We start from the raw sequence: 25,964 nt of genomic DNA on the forward strand, positions 1-25,964 counted from the left end.
TCAGCTACTCAAAGTTCCGGTTACGCACGGTTTCGCTTGAGAGGCGGTTTGCCACGAGAGGACGCTGTAACCAAAGTGTATAAACATAAAAACAGAGAAACCTATTTGAAGCAGCATCACAGTCTCTCACACACACAGAAATTATCAGTGCATTTTAGATAATCGAACACAATTCAGCAGATTATTTGAAATATTTTTTCCAGGAAGTAATCAGTGTATACGAATCAGATCGTGGGATTCACTGGACTGGCATATTGTAGATTACTACAACTTCAAATGAGGCTAATGTCTGTGTTGTACAAGGGGATCATACTACAATTCATCTGGTTTTCAAATTAGTGGGCGAGAGTGGAAAAGTATAATCATCTCATTAGGGACATTTACACACAACATTCAGACAATCTCCATGCGCAACAGCTCAAAACAGCAACAGAGATGCCAGAATAAAACTTGTATCAATGTTCCCAAATAATGAGAAAGATATTAGTGGGAGTCTGTTTGTTTAGAGAGTAAAAAGGCAATAAATTGTTCCTGGACCCTGACGAAAAACCACAACACATAATTTTCCTTGCAGGGTAGTTGTGCTCTGCATAATAAGGGGGAAAAAATCACTATTCCACTATCAATTCAAGAATGCCTAATATATGGTGCAGTGTGGTAACTTTGTAGTTTAGTTATTGTTATTTATCTAAAATAATCTAACTGCTGTATTTCTACAGAGACTTATTGTGTCTGTGAACAGGGGAATTCATTCGGAAAATAAAACCCTTTCGGCCAGTTGTCAGGCGCTGAACTGGACCGTCGCTGAAATGTTGGAGCGGCCCCAGAGCCCAAGGCTACACACACAGAAGCTTAGCTGATGGTCCTCAGTCTATCTCAGCCCGGTGTACAGGACCTTATTCCGCGGCGAAATGCCACCCAAAGAGCTACAGCTGACTGGACTTCAAGCACCGGCTGCTGCCAAATGAAGTTCTAGGTAAAATATATTTTTCCACTGAAACTTAAACTTATTTGCATGCTGAGTGTTGTGTTTGCTTTGCATTAGTTTACTTGTACTGTCATGTTACAGTTTGGATGATAACTTTAACTTTAATAAGGCAGAATGTTCTTTACATTTAGAGATGCTCATTAATAACTTCAATTTCATTACAGATTCTGTAAAGGTTGCCTCACTTGAAACTTGTTTAAACTAATTAGTATTTGTATGAATTATTCTGCTGTACATTTCACACCTATTTGATTTATTTTAGCACTCTAATTTTGCATGCATTTAATAAAGCACAGTATAATTTGAGTGAATTAAAATATTGCTCACGGTTTATGTGTGATCCCTGTTTTGGGTGTAGTTAGTCGGATACATGATAGCACATAAAGCAGGTGAATCTTATTATACTACTGGAATATATTTTGCTATTGTATACTGTATGTTAATGTACTTCATGGCTTTGTATTGCAATATGCTATGCAAATGCTTTTTTTGTGCTAGGATGGAAATGTTGCAGAGGAAGGGAAACCTGAGGAGAGGAGTGGGGCTCTGCCTTCTGCTGTTGGCTCTCGTACACGAGGCCACAGGCCAGAGAAGAAAATCAGGACGCAGGAACAACTACAGGCTGCATGATGATGGAGGAAATGGTAATTCTTAATATGAGGTCTCCACATGTTGGTGGTGATGGTCAGTTACTGGATCCTGTGGGTGTAACAGGCTCCAGGTAGGAGGATCAGACATTCATAGAGTTCACAGAGGAACAATGTTGACTCCTGTCTGGGCTTATATTTATTGTGATTCTCTTTGGAAAGTGCAAGGTGATGGATTTTCAAGTCAGGCCAGACAAGTAAAATTGATACATGTGACACAACATCTTCATAGCATAGTGTTGTAGTCAAGTCCCTAAACTTGTATTCTCAAACCTTTAATGTTCAAAGTTCAAGTCACCAAAATGATGTCTGAGTCTAAATTGAAGTTCTGAACTAATCCATGCTGTTACCAGTGTTTTCCCTGGGTGTCCTTTTTATTTTTATTTATTTATTTATTTTTAACAGATTTTGCATTCAGTGCTGCTTTTATATGTCATATGACCATGACCTGTGAGCTTTAGATTTTTGGGTTCAATCTCTAACATTTGAAATGTGGCATTCTCACTCTTAGACATGTTGCATCATCCTGTTTGTGTGTTTGTGTTTTTGTTTTTCGCTGTCTCTAGCCATATAACGGCTCGTGTTAATAGCCAACCAGATTTAACACTGAAAAGATCATCTAAACCCTACAAGCAAGAAGACAACAAAAGTCTCCCTGCCTTGAGGGATTCTCAGCCTCAAATACCTGTATTAGTCTCTGTTTCAAAAAGGCTGAGTGACCTATGATGCCGTCTCAGAGGCTTTTACATTGTAGTAAGATTGAAAGTCTCTGGGGAAACATTTCAATCTTTTTTTAAATCTTTTATCTTTGTAATTGTTGTGTAAGACAGTTGTGATATTTAAAGCCACTATGTGTTGGAATTTTAAATGTTTGGCTTTGGCGACTCCTAGTGGTAGTATCAAAAACTACACTGTGGTAGACTAGGACTGCAACTGATAATTATTTTCCTTATGGATAATCTGTCATAAAATTAGAAAATATTGGAAAATACCTCTCAAAATTTCCCAGAGCCCAAAGTGACTTCATATTGCTTGTTTTGTCCAACCAACATTTCCCAACCTGAAGATGGTGAATTATATAAATCAGCTAATCCTCACATTTGAGAAGCAGTTTAGGTTAATAAAAGATTTTAAACATCAATCAGTTATCAAAATCATTGTTTAATTTTCTGTCAATGGACTAATCCATGACTAGATTATTATTTCAGTACTACTTTACTATTACCACTGGCCTTAAACTCTACTATATATTGATATGATTGGTAAAAACATCGTAGAACCTCAGTAGAGGACATCTACGAACCATCATGTAGAAATATCAGTCTTGTAATTTCATATAAAGTTAGGCATGGCTTCTTCAAAGAATCATGTAGATGCGACATTTCACCATATTCTGGTTTTCCTAGTTTAATGAATCTGTAATGTGGCCTGTGGTTTTGGGGATTTCTTTCTCCCACAGCTATGGCATGTTCACTGGAGGTGGCCTTCATCCTGGACAGCTCGGAAAGCGCAAAAATATTCCTGTTTGAGAAGCAGAAGGCCTTCGTGTTGAGCTTCAGCACCCGCCTGTCCATGCTGCAGGTAACCGGCTGGACGCTGAAGGTGCGAATGGCTGCGATTCAGTACAGCAGCTCCGTGGCCGTAGAGCACAGATTCACAACCTGGAAAGACCTGGATTCATTCCACAGTCGAGTCAGCACCATGAACTACATCGGCCACGGCACCTACACAACCTACGCCATCTCCAACGCCTCACAGCTGATGGTGCAGGAGACGCCGGCAGACAGCGTCAGGGTTGCAGTGCTGATGACCGACGGGGTCGATCATCCCCGCAACCCTGATGTGATTGCAGCTGCAGCGGAGGCCAAAGGTCATGGCATAAAGTTCTTTGCTGTAGGGTTATCAGATATCGCCCAGCAGAATAACGCCAAGCTCCGGGCCATCGCTAGCACACCTGCTCAGCAGTTTGTTCAAAGTCTTCTTGACCCTCAGCTGGAAGAGAAGCTGCTCAAAGAGATGGTGAGTGTTGGCTTCAAGTGAGACGACCTCACTTAAGATGGTGTTTGTATCAACATGAGACAAAACAAGGACGGCATATCAGGATGGGTTTTTTCCCACAAGTGAGTTTTGAAAGCAAGAAATCTTGGTATCTGGTCAGTCATTACTGACAACTTAATAGGAACCCCCAAATTTTGTTAGTTACTGTATTTTTTGCTGTGGGGAAACAAATGTAATGTACTAATGGCTATAATTATTAAAGTCCTTGTGTGTAGGACTTGAAACTCTCTTACTTTGGCGACTCCTAGTTGTAGTATCAAAAAAGACACTGGGGCAGGCCATGGATCCAGCCTGGAGACAGTAAGAAGGAAGGGCTGAAAGTCAATTTAACAAACAAAAACTTGTATAAAACTAAATTATTTGAAGGATGCTGTAATTACATTAAAAAATGTACACATAATGTAGTTAATGTGTAGCCTGTGACTTGGCTTTGGTGTTGCAGGGCTGGTTGTTGGCAGCGTCCTGGATTTATTGTTACTGAGTTAAACCAAGTCATATTTGGAAAAACTTAATCGTCAAACACTCATCAGTGCCAGAGAGTTTAAATGATTTCAAACTCAATTCAGTTGCCTTTTTTTAACTTATCAATCTATATGATTCAACTTGACTTGTTCTTATGGTGTTTGTTTCTGCCTAACTGGGGCACAGAAAAGCTTAAAGATCCCCCTCAGGCATGTTTTAAGACATGCAGAAATACTCAGCTTGGAACAATAATGTGTGTCTGATATGGTTTTTCCACAAAAAAATATAATTACCATTTTAAAATCCTTAAAATGGCATCTATTCCTTCTCCCTCATTGAAAAATCTAGAATCTATTAATATGTAAATACTATTTACATTACAGTTTTCCAGTTGGACACAAGATGTCTCCTACTTCACTGTAAAGTCCATTCTTAGTGTTTGTGCACCGGAGGCTTCAAGTGTCCACATCACACTTGTGTATGTTGAATATTGGACCAGGATTGCTCTGCACATACATCATTCTGCACAGAAGCTTAAACATCCAACTGTAGGGGGAGGGAGGTTAGCAGTTTCACCTTGTAGCAGCAAGATCCTTGGCTTGAGTGTGTGAACCATATTGAACCAGGGGTTTCTTCTGGATGTTAAGATACAAAATATTACCTTTGTCCATCAAGCCATTGCCCACAGAAATGGAGTCTCAAGTGCTCAACTGTGGCTGGCAACTGCTCTAAATAGCTCAAATACAGAAGTTAAATTAGCTAAGAAATGAGGAATTGATTGCAATGCTTTAACTTCCCTGGACTGCCATTTGTTCTGAATTTACCAAATGGCTTTTGAACAGGTGTAATGATCCTGAAGGTCTTAAGTAAAAGTCAATACTACTGTTTAACCAACATCAAGTAGACTGTTAGTGATTCTCAACCACATTTGTCATTTATACTCAAATGTTTGCAACTTTTCTTCACATCCAACGACCAACCTGACTGATATCGCTCACTCTCTCCCCCTTGTTTGGCTGAAGGTGGGAGAGTCAGCAGTTGTTGTGTCTGGTTGGATTGAAATCTTGGCTCTCTACATGGTTCCTACAGTGTGTTTATGTTGCTGTGTTCCCGCTCAGCTTCACAGCGGGTTCAAATCTCAGTGACAGAGTTGTGTCTGCATGGGGGGCTTCCCCGCCTGTTTTACATTTTCCACACACGCAGAAATGTCAAACAACTACGGTAGGTCAGGGCTCGTCTCAGAGACTGGAATGACTTGTTCTGCTTTCCAGAAATATGTGATATTATTCATTCACATTTGTAGCTTGTAAGAAAGACTCTATGTTATATCAAAAGTATTAAAGGAAGAAGTTATCTAATAGGAACTAAGGTTTTACCAAAACTTATATCAGTGAATAACATGAAGCTGTAAATCTAACATTTTTTGTCTGATGTTGTTTTGCATCCAGGGTGCAGTTGCATTTGAAGGGGTAAGGATTTCCATTTAATTCAACATTTACATTGACTCTAATTAAACAGTACAAATGGTTGCACTGACTTATTATATTTCTCTCTAATAGTGTCCACAAGCTCAAGTGTGTTTGTGTGAAAGAGGAGATAGAGGCCCTCCAGGAAGTACAGTGAGTTTTCAGAAATCAACGAAACATTGTCATCATAAAAGAGACGATAATCTTTACCAAATTTCAGCTTTCTGTTTGCGTTGTTCTGTATTTATTCATCTTAAACATACATGTAGCATCACCTTTCCTTTTAGCATCTGACTTACAATGCACCATTATGAATTTCAGGGTAGAAAAGGGGAGCCAGGTTTCAGAGGGTCACCTGGTTCAAAAGGAGCGAGGGTAAGTTATAATGTGAAGAGACAAAGAATGATGTCTTATAGGTTGGTCAAGTCTGTATTAAAACAACAGTCAGGTGCCCAAATGAACACTGAAGCATGTTTTTTCTTGTTGTAATCATTCCTCCTGTTCATACTGACCATTAGAAGATCCCTTCATAATGAACTTACAATGTAAGTGATGGAGGCCAAAATCCACAAGCCTCCTTGGTAAATAGACTGAATTTATATAGCATCTTTCTAGTCTTCCGACCACTGCCTACACTGTCTTTGGGAGCAGTTTTGGGGTTCAGTATCCTGCTCAAGGACACTTCGACATGCGGACTGGAGGAGCCAAGGATCAAACCCCTGATCTTCTGATAAGTAGACGACCCGCCCTACCTCCTGAGCCACAGCCGACCCTCCTTCTGTGCAAAAATGTATTAAAAGTTTATCTGAAGCTAACATGAAGCTTCAGCCATCCAAAATACCTTTCCAATATCTTTCAAAGTTAATCTTTTCAGTGCCAAATTCTTCATTTTTGCACAAAACGAGGGCTGTGGATTTTGTCCCTCATCACTTACATTGAAAGCACATTTGGAGGGGATCTTTAAATGGCCAGTATTAACAAGTGGAATGAATACAGCGAGCAAAACCTCTTTCAATGATCTCAGTTCATATGGACACCTGACTGTTGTCTTAAGACAGACTTTATGCAGCTTATTGTGAGTTGATTTCATTTTAACAGGGGGAGTCTGGTGTGAATGGTCGACCTGGAAATGATGGTCCTGAGGTAAAATATTTCCCCTTTTTTCCCTTTTGCACAACTACCAAGATGTTATGTGTTTCTTATCAGGAGACACACTCATTTTGAACTTCTATTTTCATGTTTTACAGGGCCGTCCAGGTTATAAAGGCAACAAGGTGGGTGTCTGTACTTCTTTTACCTCTGGCAACAAGCTTATCAGCTCTTTCCCATGCAGTATATTTAGTGAGCCTAGATGTTCTTATAAGATAGGGTTTAAATCTATCTGTGTGCTCTTTTAGGGGGAGAGAGGAGACTGTGGCACTCCAGGGGAAAAGGGTGACCCCGTATGTACTTTGTTAACTACATTATTTTAATAAATACCAAAGAATTTGTCCTCATACTGAAATAAGTGTCATCTTTCAGGGCCCAGTGGGACCTCCTGGCCCACGAGGATCAAAAGGAGAACAGGTAAAGTGGCTGGATGTTTTTCTTTATTTAATTGAACAGTATTAATTATGAATCTGAGCAGCCAAAGACAATTTTGATCTTTTAAACCCTATAAACAGAATCTTTGTGGAGTAAATAGAGTAAATTATATATGAAAAATAGCATTTATTGAGTTTTTGTGGACTGCCTGCTTGTCAAAACATATAGCAACTTCACATATATGCAGTAGAACTAAGATAAATAAAATTATTAAGAAATGTCAAGAAAATGTCTTAATTAATGACTGTTAATCTCACATCAACGCTGCCACCTCTGTTTCCTGCATACTGCAGAAGGACAGAGCCTGAATTCAGTTTTTTAGCATTCATCCTGCTTATCAAGAGTTTATTTTCTCAAGCTTGCAACTTCATGCATAAGCAGAAGAAGAAGCAAAAATTAAAAGATTAAAAAATGCCAAGGAAATACTTGTGAAGTAATTTTACTTTGACAAACTTTCATAGATCACGATCTTATTAGTGACTTATCATTAGACTTCTCAGTTTATTTTGTCATTCCAGGTTTTTCAATTTAGAAACAAGCTCATGATTTTTTAAAAAATGTTGTAATTTAATTTCTGTCACCGCCACCCTCGTCCTTCACACCCTGAACAGACAGTTCCCTGACTGCTGTTCACATTGATACACAGACATCACGATACATCAGACAGTCCGTTCACTCTCCAATATGAAAAATGGAAGTGGAATTTGTCTTTTATTCACTTCTGCACTAATGGAATGTGAATATTGGATTATGGGTAATCCTGATACTAATGTGGCTATCCAAAGCAGTGAATCCAGGCTTGCAGGATATTATTCTTTTGCAGGAACAGACTTTGTGTGGTGGGATTAGTGCAGGGACCTGGCCGCCCAGCACCACTCTTCCTCCTCTGTGCCACTGGCACAGTGTCAGTATAACCTTGTTATTTTGTGAACTCGGCCTGAGAATCGAAGGACATGAAAGCTGTGAATGTTTATTTTGATCCTGTCGTATTTTTCATTCCGTGGTGGTGGGTTGGTTTTGACGTGCACATCGGTCATACAACGTGGGGGCTTCATTTTAACCTCATACGTGATGGGTTTTGGGGGGGGTTTTGTGCTGCTGGAATTACCATTTCAAAAAAAATATAAACTCTAATGTTGTAGCTGTGATTAAAGCAAATTTGTATGTTGCTTTGAAGGATTGTATAAGCTTTTAAATTTGTTTTGCAGGGTGCGTTAGGACCACCTGGAGAAATGGGACCTGAGGGCACAGTGGGACCTAAAGTGAGTTCAACCCCAAAAACTTTCATTATGCATTGAAATTTGGAGAATTTTTTGATTGTTTCCAGCAGCAAAAGTTTGATTGTTTAGACTGGCTGTCGATTACAAGCACTACAAAATCTTATTACACACAGATGAAGTCACCAAATAGGAGTTTTCATTTATATCTTTGTGGATGTCTGAGAGAGCAAGAAAACACATCACTCTACCTACGAATCCCGCAATATTTAGCTAGCGAGGTTATTTAGCCTCAGTATCATTTGAAATAAACACTAAGGAGACCAATCAATGAGTATTAGGATCATTGTTGTGCATATTATCTTGAGGACAAAAAAAATTGTTGTTTTGAGAATGACAGTGTAATTTTGATGGGAAAAAACCATAATAACACAAGAGTAAAGTCATATTTTTATGAGAAAAAGGGAATAACATTGTGAGAATCAATGATTAGGTCTAGTAATAGGCTATCCTCATAGATTTGGACCTTTTCCCTAAAATATTACAACATTTTTCTATAACAATAATAGGATTTATTCTTTATTCTAGACATATAACAACCCTTTCCTCGAAATAGGGGGAAATAGCAAGTCTGGCTCTTGTGTAAGCATTACATATGTAGTAACACCTCTGAATTAATATGTTGTATTCTGTTTGTTGAATGTATACACAAACAGAAGCATAAAAATGAAAATTTGCGGTTTTAGAGGTTAGTTTTAAAGGGTTGTAATAATAATAAAATGCAATACCATATTTCCACTTTAAGATCTGAAATTCATCTATCAACACTCGCAAGTTACAGACCATTCTGTCTGTAAAAACATGATTACTTGGTCAACTAAAAAATGTAGTTATTTAAGATGTTTCAGAAATTTGGGGGGTTATTTTTTCTCAAAATTATGGAACAGTGTCCTTCATTTGTGACATGCCAGTATTCACATGCTGTGCTTCCAAGTCACTTTCTACACAACATATGTATTGTTAGACACCATTTTTGGCAAAAACAACCTTTAAAATGTGTGCGCAAGTCTAATAATATCCTGATTCCTCCATCACCACAGAGCTGTCCCGCAGCTTTTTCACAAAGATGTCTTTATTCAGATGACATGTGATGTGATTTATAGCGCATCCAGGAAAAAAAAAATTATAGAAGGAACAAAGCAGTGCTCTTCATTTCATAAATGCCACAAAAGGTTGCAACAAGACTGTAAACTGATTAAAAAGAGGAGTATGATGTGTATTTGTATCGAATTTCCATCAGATATCACTAAGATATTACTCTAAATGGAACAAACACAATCTAATAAAGTTTCACAGCATTAGTTATACTTATTGTGAAAGCATTTTAAAAGACAGGGATGAACTGTTTATTTAATTCTCCGTGTAGAAAATGTACCACAGTTAAAATTCCACAAACTGCATGAGGTTGAAGTTTTTTTTTACAGAATATGATGCATGAAAAACATCTCAGGATACAAATGACAATGTAAAAAGCTTCTCTAAACAGCTGTTAGCATTTGTAATGTTACTTAATGATGTGAGTAGATTAGACTTGGATGGTTGTTATGTGTATTTTCTTAGTCTTGGTTGAGTTGTGAATTTATCTGCGTAAGGGCAGCGTCATCAGCAAACATGTAGAGGAGGCAGAAAGGTGAAAATTTTACTGATTGTCCTTCAACCAGTCTTATTTTTACTCTTTCAAAACAAAAAGATGCACCCTGCACGTGTTACTGTGTAAACTATAAAAACTATAATCTGTTTCCAGTGTTGAACTACCATCACATGAAATGAAACCCTCTAAACTTGTGTACTTGTCACAGGGAGACAGAGGGCCCAGCGGTGCCTCTGGACCACCGGGGGACATTGGTATTGGATTCCCAGGAGCCAAGGTGATGCATTTATATTTAAATTACCATAAAACATCCTCTACAGTCAAATAATCTTCCTCAAATCAAATTTATGCCTAAATGTACTCTTAATTTGTCTCTTTTATATAAGATTTTATATAATTTCTAAAAGTCTGAGTGGAAGGTTTGTGGAGTATCTTTAGTGGTTTGTTCTCACATTGGCTCATTTTAAGTGTTAAAGAATATTAGAGATTTTAGATTTCTTCATGCATGTAAACCCATGAAAAGTCCCCAATAGTTGCAAAGAAACACCCCATTAATAAATAAGTTTCTATCATAGTGAGATAATAAAACAGACACCTAATAAGTGCCAGAGACAGAATAAATATTATAAATATTTAATAAATAAATAAATATTATCACTTGTTACTGTATTGAATATTGAAGATGTTTAACCTTAATCCTACCGACTGGGGTACCTGCAGACCCCAGAGGTAAACTTTTTGTCATATCTCACAGGTGCTTTATTCTATCATTCTAATTTTTCATGACTTTGTCAACCAATTTGTTCCTAATGACTTTATATCATTGTTTTCTGTGTCTGTTTTAATAAGTGCTTTGTAAAAATGTAAAAAGCAAAGTATACCCCAGTCAAAAGCATCCAATTCCACCTATGCAGTTTTAATAGATGGATCTATTTATTGAGTTCATGTTTGCTATGGGTCCTAATTTAAAGTATCACACACTATCAGGGGAGGTGGGGGCACTCTGTCAGTCATTTTGAAGGCTTTGTGGGAAGATTATACTTGAGATAAAAGCTGCAATTTGTATTAAAAATAAATAAAAATTAACATGAAGTTAACATTTTACTATGATGGTTGTTTCTTACAGTAGTTTATTCTCAATTGGTAGTCCATGTATGTTAAATATGTTGGTAGGAATACAGTTAAAGGTGCTGAGTTGTGATGTTTGACGCTTTCAGGGTGAAAAAGGCATTCAGGGAAGACCAGGTCCCACAGGTCCTGTCGGTATCGGAGAACCAGGACTTGCAGTGAGTATTAAGATCATGTTCTTGTATTGCAGTGGTGCAACTGCATCAAGATCTCGTACACGGTTGATTACTTTCAAGTCCATCTTGTGTGTAACTGTGTCTTGAAAATATAACCACACATTTGTTTCAATGGTCAAGTGACACTGATAAATAATAAACGTAAAGCTACACTTGGCAAGATTTTATACACAAATACACTCTTATTATCTGTTTGTTACAGTTTGTCAGGTGAATGCATTTAGGAGGGAACGAGTTGACAAATAAAAATCTAACGGAACAATTTCCTGAACAGCAGTGGAAGACTTCTCCATTCAGAGAAAGCTGGATCGCCGATGCTAGATTGTTTCAGCTTCACTTCCAGCTGGTTCTCTTTGTTATTATGCATCGTAGGCCGGCCAAGATGTCAAACAGCGTATTCTGTGCACTTTGCCAATATCTCCTTCCAGGACTGTCTCTTGCACTATTAAATGGTTCAAATCAATCAATGTGCTCCAGTCTTTTCTCTCTAAAATCTCGTTCCAGGTTTTCAGGGAATTAAGACTTTTCAGATACTTTTCAAACCCCCTCTGCAACCTGGCGCGCCAATATGGAAAGTTGCCTGCTGCAGCTTCTGTCTAATGTGCAGCCTCAGTGTGTTTTAGTCTTATAGACCCCTTAGTAGGAGACTTTAGTTTTCTCCTGTATATGTAGATTTTATTTAAAGTTGCTCGTTTGTTCCAGGGTCCCCCCGGACCACCTGGAGCACAAGGAAACTCCGGTCCGCCTGGGGAGGGGCTTCCAGGGCCAAAGGTGAGTCAAGTTTTTTTTAACATTTTGACCATGTGTTTGCCTAAAGCAGCAGCTCAAAATAATAAGTGACCCAAACGTATGCAGATTTTCATTTCAACCAAATCCAAAGTGTATAATTTACTGATTATATCCTCCTCCTGACTTGTCACACTGATGTGCTGCTACATTTTGAAGAAAAAACTGAAGTCCTGGGTCACAGTGATATTCATAAACAGTTGGAAATAGTTATTGTCTGTTCTTACTTTTATAATTATACAAAACTGTTAGATGTGTCCTGGAAGTTGTGTTTTTTTCTCCAGAAGGCAATTACATAAAGAATAATTTAAATAGACAGAGTAGCTGTCTGAATATTGATATAATGGAGCTGTTTCCTAACAGAGCCGACATCAACAAACACCAATATAATGCAATATTATGTAATACAATTAATATAAATCCAGTAGTGATTTTTAGACAGTATGTGTACCGTCTGACCAATAACAACCAAACATGATGCTGGTTTAGCAGCATTTGCAGGGTTTCCTCTGCTGTTTGGAGAAAACCCTTCAAACACCTTAAAACCTCAACACCTACAGTATCTTTAGTGTTGGGTCTTTGAATATTCTTATCTGAAAAGCAAACATGATATTTGTATAATTGATAATTTGTATAACTGATAAAGTTTATTGCAGATGCACAGCAAAACACATTGATTCATAAAACACAAAACCAAAGAAGATTTCCCTGATTGCACCAAAACATTGTGTATTTACTCAGGAATTTACATTATTGGCCTAATTATGACATTTGAAATACGTCGGACATGTGCGAAGCTTTTTGAATTATGCAAACTGTAAATTAGACTTACTGCTTTTGTTTTAGGGTGATCGAGGGTACGACGGCCCCAGGGGCAATCGTGGGCTTCCTGGTGTTGGGGTCAAAGGTGACAAGGTAAACTTGAGATTGATCCATTGCTTACATGTTCAGTCCACTTGAGGACATCTGTTCTATTTTAAATGGTCACACACGCCTCATATACTCAGATATAGAGCTGGATCTGGGTCTTTGATGAGTGTATGTCTTATATATCTTTATGAAATGATGATACAGTAAAATCTTTTCTCAGGGCAATCTGGGACCACCTGGGATTGTAGGTCCAATTGGTGCTCCTGGTTTAGGACTTCAAGGAGAAAAGGTAAAAAAAACTGAATTAACTGATGTCAGACTGTTACATGCAGACTGTTGTTCAATGTGGAAATTCATTGCTCAAACTCAAGGGAAGAAAATTATGTTCCTGTCCAAAAATCATCAGGAAATTTCACCTTCTACCAGTCAGATTAAGTTAGAAAACTCAGTTTGCAAGTATAGATTTGTGTTTTCTCCTTCATCTTCTTTCTCTCAGGGCGATCAAGGCCCAGTTGGACCTTCAGGCCCGAGAGGAGCTCCAGGTATTGGAATAACAGGACCGAAGGTAAGACAGGAGGGTGACCACCATTAACTGACGGTGTGTCTGTCTCAGAAACAGAGACGAAAATACTAATTGTGATTGAAGTTCAGCTGATTCTCAGTCTGATTGCATCTAAATTGTTATGCATATTTTGTCACATAAATATGAAACAGAGCAGGCTTGTAAATTAAATGCCTGGGACTTTGAATCAGATAAACTGTCTCCATCTAAACTATGGAGCCAACAGACACATCCAGTTCAGGGTTCACTTAAGGTTCACCTCAGAGATGTTTTTAGTCTGAACTATGAGGATAACGTCCTTCAAATGAAAACTAAAAGAGAAATTGGTAAATGAAAACATTTTTCTGAACTATAATGGATATTCAGACAGTTAAATGAAAAGTTTTTTTCATTTTTGAATATGAAATTCTCCTCTTTGATTTCCCTTTTTCCTTTTAAAGATGCACTAACCAATGTTTTATATTAACAATGGATTAAATTACGTGATGATCCCACAGAAAATTATCTCTAGACTCTGCAGATGCTCTCAGCTTGTTTAGGTTATACAGCCCACAACTTTGTTCAGTCTCATCACTGTTATGGAACTTTCCATCTTTACAATTTGGGTTACATTGGGTCAAACCTGGGCCTTGAGGTCAAACTGTAATTCTTAAGTAGAAAGGGGACATTCTCTGCTCTCCTTGAGATTTGAGAACCCTCTGTGATGTTTTGGCGAAGCAGAGACCTCTCTGATAAAGGGTAAATCAGCATTGCCATGGTTACCAAGGTCGGAGGGGGCCTTCCTAGACAACACAGATAGGTGAATGCGTAGCCTGAATGTGCTGATGGTGACCTGAAGTTCCATGCAACGTGACCTGAACTAACACGGGTAAAATGCAGTTCCTTGCTTAGAAACTAGTGAACCAATTAGACTAACAGTCAGACCTTCAGGTGGCAGAACGGAAAGAGACGGCATCGGAGCAGAACACTCTGGTGTTTACTGTTTTCAGTTCTCCGCTTGGCCAAGTGCTTTCAATAAACATTTTCAGCATTAAGACATCAAAGGCTCGTGTGCACTTTCTCCACTGAGGTGCTGACCATCACTCAATATCTCCACAACAATCATCAGTGCTGTTACCAGCCACTGCAGGCTCTGATATATCAGCTGTATGCTACATGCCCAGCATGAGACAGACAATGTTTGTGACTAGCTGGTGAACGTAGTGGAGCATTTAGCAGCTAAAGAGACAGATATTTCCGTCACGAGCTGTTGGAGACCAAAACAGAGCTAAAAGGAGAGTGAATGTTGGACTTATATTCATCAGGTGGACAGAAACACGACTCCAAATGAATGATAATGTTGCTCTGTGTCTGCTGAATGTGTAAATAGACAACTCAATAAGGCGATAATATGTCAATTTTGTATTTACACCTCGTTGCTTTGCCCACAAGTGGCAAAATATACATATTACTGCAGGTTTAACCTTTATTGATAGCCTACTTACTGTGAGTACTACTATAGAAAATAATTAATTTCCCACTTTCTTCTTCTTTCTATGTGAAATTATCCTCAATATTGAACAGTGACACAGGTGGCTTTATTGTCATCCTCACAGACTTGTGGTTGTGTTATGTTTAGGGAAACCAGGGACTCCTGGGTGAACCTGGACTGCCAGGTGAGAGAGGTGTGGGAGAACCAGGACCTAAAGTAAGTGTGCTGTTCCCCTCTAAACACTATTTCACTACTCCATCCACACTACTCTGTAGCTACCACTGTATATTGAATTGTAAAAGATAATCATCTAAAGAAAAATCTAAAATTGCAGGTCACATACTGTATGTTAGCTTTGTTGTTAAAATGCGCAGCAGGCCTCTTCAGAAATAATTAATATGATCTTGCTCAGACTGACTTAAAATTAGAGCAACAATAAAAGATTGATTCCTAAAGCATTTATATTACAAGAAGTTGAAAGTAAGAAGGTCAAAAGTCAGAGCGGTTTAGCAGAGAATAATCTGTGATAAATGCAGTCAGTAATCTCTTTTGTTTATTTTACTTTGCATACTCACATTCAATCTCATTTCAGTCTCCATCAGTTTGCACCTCACCTACACTCTTCCGTGTTTTTTTCCTCTCTCAGGGTGACCCGGGGGCTGAGGGTTTATCAGGTATACCAGGTCAGCCAGGAGAAGATGGAGTTCCAGGACAAAAGGTTACACCACGATATAAAACCTGTTGTCTCTTTTTGAAATTCATTTTTAATATTTCTTACCGGTGCTGCTTTATTGACTGTTTTCAAATGACGACAGGGAGACATTGGGTTACCGGGAGCCAGGGGACCTGACGGAGCTCCTGGTAAAGGCGTCCCTGGAGAGAAGGTAATGGGATAAATTTCATGGTTGATGTATATACAGTAGAACTTATACAGAAATTAAATGTAATCTGCACGTTTCCGGACACAAGAGGATCTTTATAAGATTACCTCAAAGTTGATGATTCAGAGGCTTGTTTGGAAGAATATGAGTAACAGTCTTGTGTTATTTTGGCAGGGAGACAGAGGGGACAGGGGGACCAGAGGCCAGCCCGGTGCAGTCGGTCCTGTGGGGCCAATGGGGCCAAAGGTATGTGTATGCAAAGCAGAAGCATTTTATATGAAAATATCATATAACAATTTTACACACACCAACTTTTATGTAAACAGTGTCACGGCTCTTGTCAATCAGATGTAATTGTCTTAACAGCTTCAAAATGATCTTAGCAATAAAGTGGTGAGTAAAGTGTTGTCAAAAAAATAATGGCCAAAAACTATGAAAATAAGACTCAAGTTGTAAAATATAGATAGAAATATGTTGACGATTCAACTGAGGATTATTTTCATAATCGATGAATCATCTCAGCTTTAAAATACATCAACAAGTCAATAATACAAGGCAACTGATACCAGACTTTTAGAGGCTAATATCGATATCAGAAGGTAAAAAAACAGCTGATAGTGATACTGTGTATTGGCTGATATTCAGTTTTACACAAACAAACACTTTTGGGAGAAATCGCTCAACATTGCTCAGTAAAGACAAAGATATGTACTGAGGCAAGACATTTTACAGTTGAAAAATAAATTTGATTATCAAAGGTGACAATAAATGTAACAGACAACGTTGAACATTAAAGCTTGCTAGAAATGAAATTATTGTAAATAATTAGCTATAAAAAATATACCAAAAAAAAGGAAAAAAATATACAAAATATGTTGAATTAATGTCTAATTTTCATTAAAATGCAGTCTTTAAAAAATGTTGTTGAATTTCTATATCAATTTCTGTTGAATATTGATCCCAATACCAGCTAATTATATTGTTTTATCAATTAGGCCCTAATAAATACAGAGATTAAACCTAATCAACCATACTTTCAAGGCATTAATCAATAGATTAGATAGATTAGTCCCACCTTGTTGCCTTTAGTGTTAGTCTGATAAGTGTTTTCTGCTTTAGGGGGACCCAGGGAATGTGGGGCTACCAGGTCTGACTGGACCACCAGGGAGGGGTATACCTGGCGCCAAGGTAAGCCCCATGTGATGTTAACAAACAGTTGTTCAAAACTATCAACAGCAGTAAGGTTGGTTCATTGATTTACCTTTGATTATTTGTCAGGGAGAACCGGGCCCAAAAGGCCCAGCTGGAGCTGTAGGAGAGCAGGGGATCGGTATGACTGGACCAAAGGTGAGTTCAGCTCAATTAACTCTTCACCGATGCTCCCGTGAAAAGTAGTGACAAAGTGGTTTGTTTTGGTTTGTAGGGTGACAGAGGGTCACCTGGGCCTGCTGGAGCACCTGGATTTAAAGGTGAAGGCTTCCCTGGCCCCCCAGTGAGTATCAACCTCCATCACCTGTTTACAATTCATCATTTCATCATCACCATCACACACTAAGTCGTTTTTTAACACTGCATCATAGGGACTGCCGGGGCCTCCTGGCTTATCAGGAGAGACCGGATCAGATGGCGTCGGTTTACCTGGACCGAAGGTAAAGATGACAGACATAAAAAAACATAAAACAAGGAAAATGTTATCAATGAGATGAGAAAATAGCGATTCTTGGATTTTATTTGCAGAAGGGATCATTTTGTGTGTTTTACCCTGGATAATTTATTTTCTGATTTTCTACAAATATACCTTTTATTGTGAGATGAAGAATCAATAACTAATAATATGATAATGGGTTATATGAATTAGATTCTTTGATTTTACTTCCAGCACTACTTGATTTTGTTTAAGGGCTTTTATGATCCAGGTTTTTCTTTGGGTCTGAGGTTCTATTAGTGTAATTATTGAACTATTAGTAGATATTAATACATTAATTCATTCCATAATCTACTGTTTTCTGTTCAGGGAGACAGAGGCTTGCCTGGACCTCCTGGACCCGCAGGGCCACCAGGAATTGCTCTAATTGGTCCTAAGGTAATCTGTGCCGTTCAAAATGATGACATATGTATAATCTTTTAAAAACTGTAACTATATTACTTGTGAACTATTTGAAATTCATGTTGAAATCTTGAGACACACTCAGTTTTTTTTTCCTGCAGGGCACAGCTGGCCAATTGGGGCCTCCTGGTCCACAGGGGTTACCTGGAGAAGGTATTCAAGGACAAAAGGTAAAGCTGTCACCTGTGAACTGCTGATTCTGATCAGTAGCTACAGTTTATAACCAGTTGTATGATGCAGCTTATGAATGGTAATTGGACCTGGTTGCTCCTTGTACCATGAGTCACTATTCAAAATGTTAAAATGTGATAAAATTTGTTTTAAATTTGTCTCATTTTCTTTATTTTCTCTTGGTTTCTTTTGTCTCCTTTTTCTGAGAAGCTGAACATGTTCTTCAGTGTTCCTGCCCATATTTTAAACTAAATAAATACTGAATGGAATAATTGAAAATAATAAGAATTATTCAGTTAGCATTCATCAACTACAGCTTTTACCAGGCTTTGACAGTATGCCACAGGTTAAGACTTGTAGGATAAGTTGAATACAATCAAGTTAATTCTCATCTTCTCTGTCAACAGATAAATTTATTATCTGTTATTCACCCTGTCTCATCAATGATAACACTCAACAACATCTTCTCCTCCCAACATACTGAGAGTACATAGTTCAATCTTGTTGTGTGCTGCATGTTTTTTTAACTTTCTTTTCAGGGGGAGCCTGGATTTCAGGGGATCCCTGGCCCCAGAGGTCCTCCTGGACAGGGTCTGCAGGGGGATAAGGTAACATTGCAATGTCACTATTGTGAATCCAATGCAACCATAAGACACAAGAATGTTGGTGGCTTCAAATGACAGAGCGAGGTACCTTCAATTTTAAGAAGACTGACGTTCAGGTGATGGTTTTGGACGGCACTTGTACAGATATGAACATATCTGCAGGGGCTTTGTTACAGTAAGAAGGGGTAGGATGCTACTTGCTATCATCTCTATGTTGTGTGATATTAGGGTGATAACACTGCTGTTGCTTTCCTCTTGCAGGGAGACCGAGGGTTCAGAGGTGAGAAAGGCAAAAAGGGAGACAGAGGTGAATCTGGAGAGACAGGAGCCATCGGACCTTTGGTACTGGATTTTGTTTTTTAGACACGTGATTAAGTGATTGTTCATTTGGCAGCAGATTGCCTTGTTGAGTTAAGATGTCATTCTTGAACACCTACCAGGTGAATGGGTGATAAATGACAATCTCTTTCGAATCACAGGGTAGAGTGGGACAAAAGGGAGAGCCTGGACTTACAGTAAGTGTCATACATCAATCATTAAACTGAAAGACATACAGTGCAATCAGCGGTATTGACACAGTGGTATGTTTTTCATTGTTTTAGCCCTGCACTTCAACACATTGGATCTGAAATGAAAGGGTGACTGAGGTTTAGGTGCTGCCTTTCAGTTTTAATTTGAGGATGTTCACATCAACATCAGATGAACTGTATAGGGCTTGCAGCAATATGAAGCAAATGAGAGGCGGCTGTGGCTCAGGAGGTATCGTCCACCAATCAGAAGGTCGGTGGTTTGATCTCTGACTCCTCCATGTCCGCATGTCGAAGGGTCCTTGGTCAAGATACTGAAACCCAAATTGCTCCTGATAGTTGCCCCAGCACCTTGCGTGGTAGCTTGCCGCCATCGGGTGAGTGAGCAGCAGACACATTGTCAGGCGCTTTGGATATAAATGCAGCCATTTATTTACCATTTAAATGGACAACTGAGGTTGTTCGCATCCATTTTGGATGGTTACACAGTCACAGACCCCCCGTTTTAGAACAATACAGCAGGACAGTGATCCTTAACAGGCAGACAAGGCAACCAAACAGTCTTTTATCACCAAACAGGGTCACTCGGATGATCTCAACCCAAGTGAGCATGTGTTTCACTTGCTGGTGATCAGACTGAAGGCATGTACAGTACAGTGCAGGCCTGGCAGAAGATCGCCTCATTCATTATTCCATACACAATTAACACTCTATTGTTGACTCTATAGTCTGCAGTAGATCTCCAGGTACATGTCACATTTAAATTATGATATCAGATTTTTAGACAATAGTTCAGAGGCTATGGACACAATAATCTTCGCACCGTATAGTGCATAAATTTACACTTAGAATTTGGACTCAAGTAAAATACGTGGTCAGATACTTCAGACTTAAGTCACTGACTGCAAAGGATCGGAATACACCAAATATGTCAACTTGTCCATATATGTTTCTGCCCCCCAAACATTGGGGACTCTGTGTAAAGTCCTACACTGTTAAACTGATTTGGAATTAAACACCCTCAAATTAAAGCTGAAAGCTAAAATTCTCAATGTCATTGATTCATTTCTGATAGTACTGTAAATCAGTGATGTACTAGTCCTGAGAATATTGCAACTGCTGTCTTTCACAGAGGGAAGAAATCATCAAAATAGTGAGATCGATATGCAGTAAGTGATCAGAAACACACTTTCTCTTTATATACATTCACCTACAGTTTCCACATGGTGATTATTAAAGTCTATCTGTTCTTGTATTATCTAACTCTGCCTCTCTGTTTCCACAGGTTGTGGAGTTACATGCCGCCAAACCCCCTTGGAGCTCGTCTTCGTGATCGACAGCTCAGAGAGCGTCGGCCCCGACAACTTCAACGTGATCAAGGACTTTGTGAACGCCCTCATCGACCGAGCCTCGGTCAGCAGGGACACCACACGGGTGGGTGTGGTCCTCTACAGCCACATCAACGTGGTTGTGGTCAGCCTCAGACAGGAAGCCACTCGTGACGAGATCAAGTCTGCAGTGCGTTCCATGACCTACCTGGGCGAGGGCACGTTCACGGGCAGTGCGATCCAACAGGCCAACCAGGTGTTCAAGGCAGCACGAGCAGGTGTGAGGAAGGTGGCCATCATCATCACAGACGGACAGGCTGATAAGAGGGACTCGGTCAGTCTGGAGAGAGTGGTGAAAGAAGCTCAAGGAAGTAACATCGAGATGTTTGTGATCGGGGTGGTGAACGAGAGCGATCCTCTGTATGAGGACTTCAAGAAGGAGCTCAACCTCATGGCCTCTGACCCGGACACTGACAACGTGTACCTGATTGATGACTTCAAAACACTTCCAGGTGAGAGTTAACATATTAAAGGGCCAGTTCACCCAAATTATATTAAAAAAAAAACAGAAAAATTGCGAGTTCGGTTGTTATCCAGAGAAACAGAAACACTGTTTCTTGAAAAATACGTTGTTATTTAACTCTTTAAAGGCCCTGAAAACATATTTTCTCAGTCAGCTTCTTACTGCGAGTAATGTGACCCTGCATGGACTATTTTCTGCCCAAGTTAGAACAGTTTTGGTTATTTCACAAACGGTGGCATCTGTGCCCCAATCAGGGTTTAGAATCAGACATGCTTGAAACAGTATCTGATGACAGCTGGCTTGTTGTTTGGTTCCTGTCAATCAAATCTAGTCAACTTACACCCACACAGTCCTGATGAAGTTGCGTTTTGAGTGTTAAACTCAAAAAAACATCCATTCATCCTCCTTGTATTGCGGTGGAGATACATATCTTAAAGCCTGGGCAAATACAATCTAAACTAGCTGTATGATTTAGGTGAACTGATCCTTTAATGTAAAATACTCGAAGACAAGCACCACTTCCACAGAATCAACCTCTGTGCAAAAAAAACAAAATCTGTCTTGTCAGTCATAACCGCTGATGGGGAAGTGTGTGTGTATATACAGGAACTGAGGATTAGAAACTTGAACTGAAACCTGAAACACCCTCATAAACAACAATGTGTAAGAAATGAGAACTAAAAAATTATGTGGAAACCCTCACAGGAAACCTTTTGACCTTTTATCCCTTCACCTTCACTAAGAAGACAAGATTTAGTTTCAAGAAGGAGAGACTGTAAAGTCCCTTGAGGCAAATTCATTATTTGTGATATTAGGCTTTAGAAGTAAAATTAGCATTTTAAACAATTTCCTCTGCTGACACTCGGTGGCAACACAGAATAAAGGCTTCCAGTGCAGCTTTAAGTGGATGAGATGCTGCACTGCTTTGATCAAAACACACTGTGGTCATAAAATGAGCGCATAGTTATGTAGTTTGTAGGTTAGTTTGGGAAAATTCAAACAGTTTAAAAAATAATGGTCTCATCATTTCATCAACATCTACTGACATGACGCTCTTGAGCAAACTGCTTACATTTGATCAGTGTTTGAACTGAGCAGCTACTAAAACAAATATGAAGCTAATAATTATTTTAATCATTGATTTATCAGTCGATTATTTTTATGTTGAACTACTTAACCTGTAATATGTCAGAAAATGGGGATTAATGGTGAAAATAGTGTTCAATTTACAATATAAAACAGAGAAAAGCAGCAAATCCTCACATTCAAGAAGAGAATATTTGGCTTTTTTGCTTGTTAATTCCCCTTAACAAATCATTGATTATCAAAATTGTTAATAGTAGTAGTGTACTACATGGTTGTTGTTGTTGTGGTCTTCTTCTGGTCTTTCAGCTCTTGAGAGGAAACTGCTGAGCCGCATCTGTGAGGATGGCGAAAGACATTTGTTCAGCTCTCTGCCGAGCTCCAGACTGCCTCCGGGAATCCCTGAAGTCTCCGGCAGTGTTCGGTTACCCCCATACAAGCCCGACACAGACACACCCACCTTCACAGGAGACTTCAGGAGAGTCCAGAAAGTGGTGAGGAAAACAAATCTGCACTTTTTTAAACCTACTCTTATCAATTTAGCAGAGTATCACTTTTAGCAGTCGTAGACTGGCTATGCTGGGAAGCTCAGGAAATGTATATGTAACCAATTAATCTGAGCTCAAAGGTTCACTTACTAGCTTTCAACCGCATCCCAAGTCCTCATTTGTCTTCTATCCTTTATCTTCTATACTATATTTAACCAGATAAAAGTCTCATTGAAATGAAAATTTCAAGAGAGACCTTGACGTGAACATTGTTACAACAATAAATACAAACAATATGAACAGACTAAGACAACTGTTAAACACTACAAACAAGTAAACACAATATCCAGTTAATACGCAACAAAAGAGTATAGACAAAATCCAGTTAAGATGCATAAATTAGGTCTGATTTTCCAAAACTATCTCAAATAAAATAAGAACAATTAATTTAAAAGCAACCACATTGACCACAAGTACTATTTTTCATCTTTTTTGCCCAACTCTGTCCTAACTAGAGGAACCAACATCTGTAAAATATCATGAGAATGGGGGCCATGATGGTTTTGATTTCTGCATATGTACTGTACGTATGCAGGTAATTACTGATATAACAGTCAAACCAATGAGAATGTCTGTGGTCATTCAGTGACAGACACTCTTATAGTGTACAGTGGTGTAAAAGATAGCAACAGCCAGTAATAAAACATATAGCACATCCTTAGCCACTGGTCAGGTGCATCCAATAAAGGTAAAAAAGTTGATATTGAAGTATCAATATAGTTATAGTATAATTGGAGGGAGAAACAGGATTTATTCCTAAAGAAGAAGCTTGAACTTCAGCTTGGAAACAATGTTTTCAATGTGTGATTTGAATGATCAATAATGATGACCTCTGTATTATCACACCTGGATAAATAAAAGGTACTGAATATTAAAACCTCTCCACTGTTGCAGCCCGGCCCTCCAGCGCCGCCCGACAGACAACCCATCACCCTGCAGAGACCCAAGACGGACGACAGAACCACCTCAGAAACTCAGAGGTTTCCATTCTTCGACAGGGAGCCCTTCAGACCGGTGACGGAGTTCCTCCCTCAGTTTGAGATCAAGAACCCCACCAACCGCATGGTGTTGACCGGAGCCATCGGGCCAGCGGGTCCCTCTCTGAAGTCCCCGCCTCAGGCGAAGATGCCACCGCTGCCTCCACCGACTCCTCCATTGCTGTCCTTCGACGCCGAAGCATCAGGTAACTGCTGAGAGTCGGCGGTAGAGTTACAGGTTACAACAAGGGAAAAAGAAATGTGCTCTGAATGTTTTAAGTTCTCAAAGTGGACAAGTGTGCTTTGATTCATGATTCAAGAGTCATGTTGAAGATTTATTCAGACAGAACAACATGTATCATGTAACATCTGCAGATTGACAAGTAAGAAAAGAAAAACAGGGGATGCTTTTCTTCCAAAGAGATGCATGACAGAAAAAGTTTGAGCCACTGCTTTAAGATTTTAAAATTTTAATTATTTCTATGTGAAAATGTTTGAGATTAAAGTCTTGACATTTTATCTGAAATGTGGAGGTAAAAGTTTGAAACCAAACAATCACCAATCATCCAGAATTAAAGGAATAGTTTGACATAAAGACTGGAAGCAGGGAGGAAACAGACAATCTGGCTCTGTCCAAAGATAAAAATCAGCACATCTAAAGCTGGTTTGACAGGAAACTATGTGCTGGGCCTATTTCTTGGCCAAGAGCAGTGACGTCCTGGAGTTTTGTTGTCACCGTGAGGTTGCCAAGCCAGCGGAGACTCCAGGAAGTCTCATCTAACTCTTAGCAGGATTGCAAAATGTCAAACATCATTAAAAACAACTGCAATACATTCACAGTAATTCAAGAATCTGATATATTGCAGACTTTCTGATATATATAATGTCAAAATGTATATGAAAGTTGTAAATTTTAACTATCTTCAACCATAACATGAAATATTGGAATTTCTACTCACATGTTTTCTGCAGCAGGGATTCAATCAGCAACTCACAGATTTATTTTTAAGCTTGAAAGTCCTTATTTTCTTTGCCGCCAACAGAAGAGCGCTGCAACCAAACGCTGGATCCAGGACCGTGCCGGGACTACAAGGTGAAGTGGTACTACGACGCCACGGCCAATTCCTGCGCTCAGTTCTGGTTCGGAGGTTGTCAAGGAAACAGCAACCAGTTTGAGACCGAGAAGAGCTGCAGAGAAACCTGCGTCAAGGTCTAACACGCCTGTTGTCACGAACATACACGTTCGAAAAAAAAAAAAATGCTCATAGAACATTTTTCTCTGACTTTACATGAGACTTTTCCATAAATTTCACTTCAGCTTCAGTACCTTTAGTGTTTTTCTTGTAGCTGCTTTGACAAAGAGGGGAAACAAACAGCGACTGTTATAGTGTTAACATTTTCAAATGTTCAGTAGGCTGAGTAATATGAAAAGGTTTTTTTTTTTTTTCTGTTGGCCAGAAGGATTTGCGTATTGTGTATTGTTATTTGTGTATTGGATGAACAGTCAAGCTACAACAGCAGAGAAAACTCTTTCTGTAATGTTAGTTGCAAACTGTTCTGTTAAATAAAAACAACTTTTTAACCACTAACCTTTCTTATTCAGAAAAGTAACCCTTTTGTATAATGCAATGATGTATTTTTTTACTTTGTTTTTAATGTTTATTATTGTATAATGTCGTTAAAAGAAAAACTAAAGCAAATAAAGTCATAATTTTTAATCATTATTGTTGCGTTTGAGGTTTAATACCCTTAATCATGATGTAGAGAAAACACACACACAGAGGAAAACAGGGCTGTGATTGTATTTGGTCACGTTCACATGGGGTTTTCTCTTAAAATAATAATTTAAGCAGGTATTGTTGTTGTTGTGCGTCATCACTAAACCAAAGGTTTAGCAAATAAAAGAAAAAGAACAAAAAGCCTGTGAGAAGCAGATCTTGTGTTGTTGGAAATTGAAGCACAACAGGAAGATGACTCACCGAGAGACGCTTCCTTCACCTGAAAGTTTCTAGTTGGAAATGATTACATGTAATTAGCGAGGAGAGGATGTTTCTGAACAATGCATCTTCAGGTCGAGGCTTAAAAGTCAGTGCCTACTTAGCTTCGTCTTGACTTCGGGGTAACATCTCGAGAAATGCAAATGGCCAG

At 38.9% G+C, this 25,964-nt stretch overlaps 1 protein-coding gene across 1 annotated transcript; it reads left to right on the forward strand.

The window, feature by feature from the left end:
• The first annotated feature begins 184 nt into the window (after positions 1 to 184).
• Positions 185 to 25,510, forward strand: col28a1b (collagen, type XXVIII, alpha 1b). The gene is made up of 35 exons (XM_042423864.1): positions 185 to 976; positions 1,487 to 1,632; positions 3,095 to 3,654; positions 5,604 to 5,624; positions 5,715 to 5,774; positions 5,943 to 5,996; positions 6,720 to 6,764; positions 6,869 to 6,895; positions 7,019 to 7,063; positions 7,143 to 7,187; positions 8,414 to 8,467; positions 10,282 to 10,350; positions 11,291 to 11,359; positions 12,080 to 12,148; positions 13,010 to 13,078; positions 13,254 to 13,322; positions 13,530 to 13,598; positions 15,214 to 15,282; positions 15,713 to 15,784; positions 15,882 to 15,950; positions 16,122 to 16,193; positions 17,067 to 17,135; positions 17,226 to 17,294; positions 17,371 to 17,439; positions 17,528 to 17,596; positions 17,962 to 18,030; positions 18,156 to 18,224; positions 18,765 to 18,833; positions 19,092 to 19,172; positions 19,310 to 19,345; positions 20,490 to 20,526; positions 20,643 to 21,197; positions 22,601 to 22,785; positions 23,734 to 24,022; positions 24,860 to 25,510. Exons 2-35 carry the CDS (start codon positions 1,488 to 1,490, stop codon positions 25,030 to 25,032), a joined length of 3,591 nt encoding a protein of 1,196 aa, XP_042279798.1. The 5' UTR covers positions 185 to 976; position 1,487; the 3' UTR covers positions 25,033 to 25,510.
• The last annotated feature ends 454 nt before the right edge of the window (positions 25,511 to 25,964 follow it).

The sequence above is a fragment of the Thunnus maccoyii genome, chromosome 10, assembly GCF_910596095.1.
Source record: "Thunnus maccoyii chromosome 10, fThuMac1.1, whole genome shotgun sequence".
NCBI lineage: Eukaryota > Metazoa > Chordata > Actinopteri > Scombriformes > Scombridae > Thunnus > Thunnus maccoyii.

Coding starts and splice junctions, on each gene's coding strand:
- col28a1b (XM_042423864.1), top strand. CDS start 1,488: ATGGAAATGTTGCAGAGGAAGGGAAACCTGAGGAGAGGAGTGGGGCTC. Junction 5,625..5,714: donor GTGCAGTTGCATTTGAAGGG/GTAAGGATTTCC, acceptor TCTCTCTAATAG/TGTCCACAAGCTCAAGTGTG. Junction 18,031..18,155: donor TTGCTCTAATTGGTCCTAAG/GTAATCTGTGCC, acceptor TTTTTCCTGCAG/GGCACAGCTGGCCAATTGGG.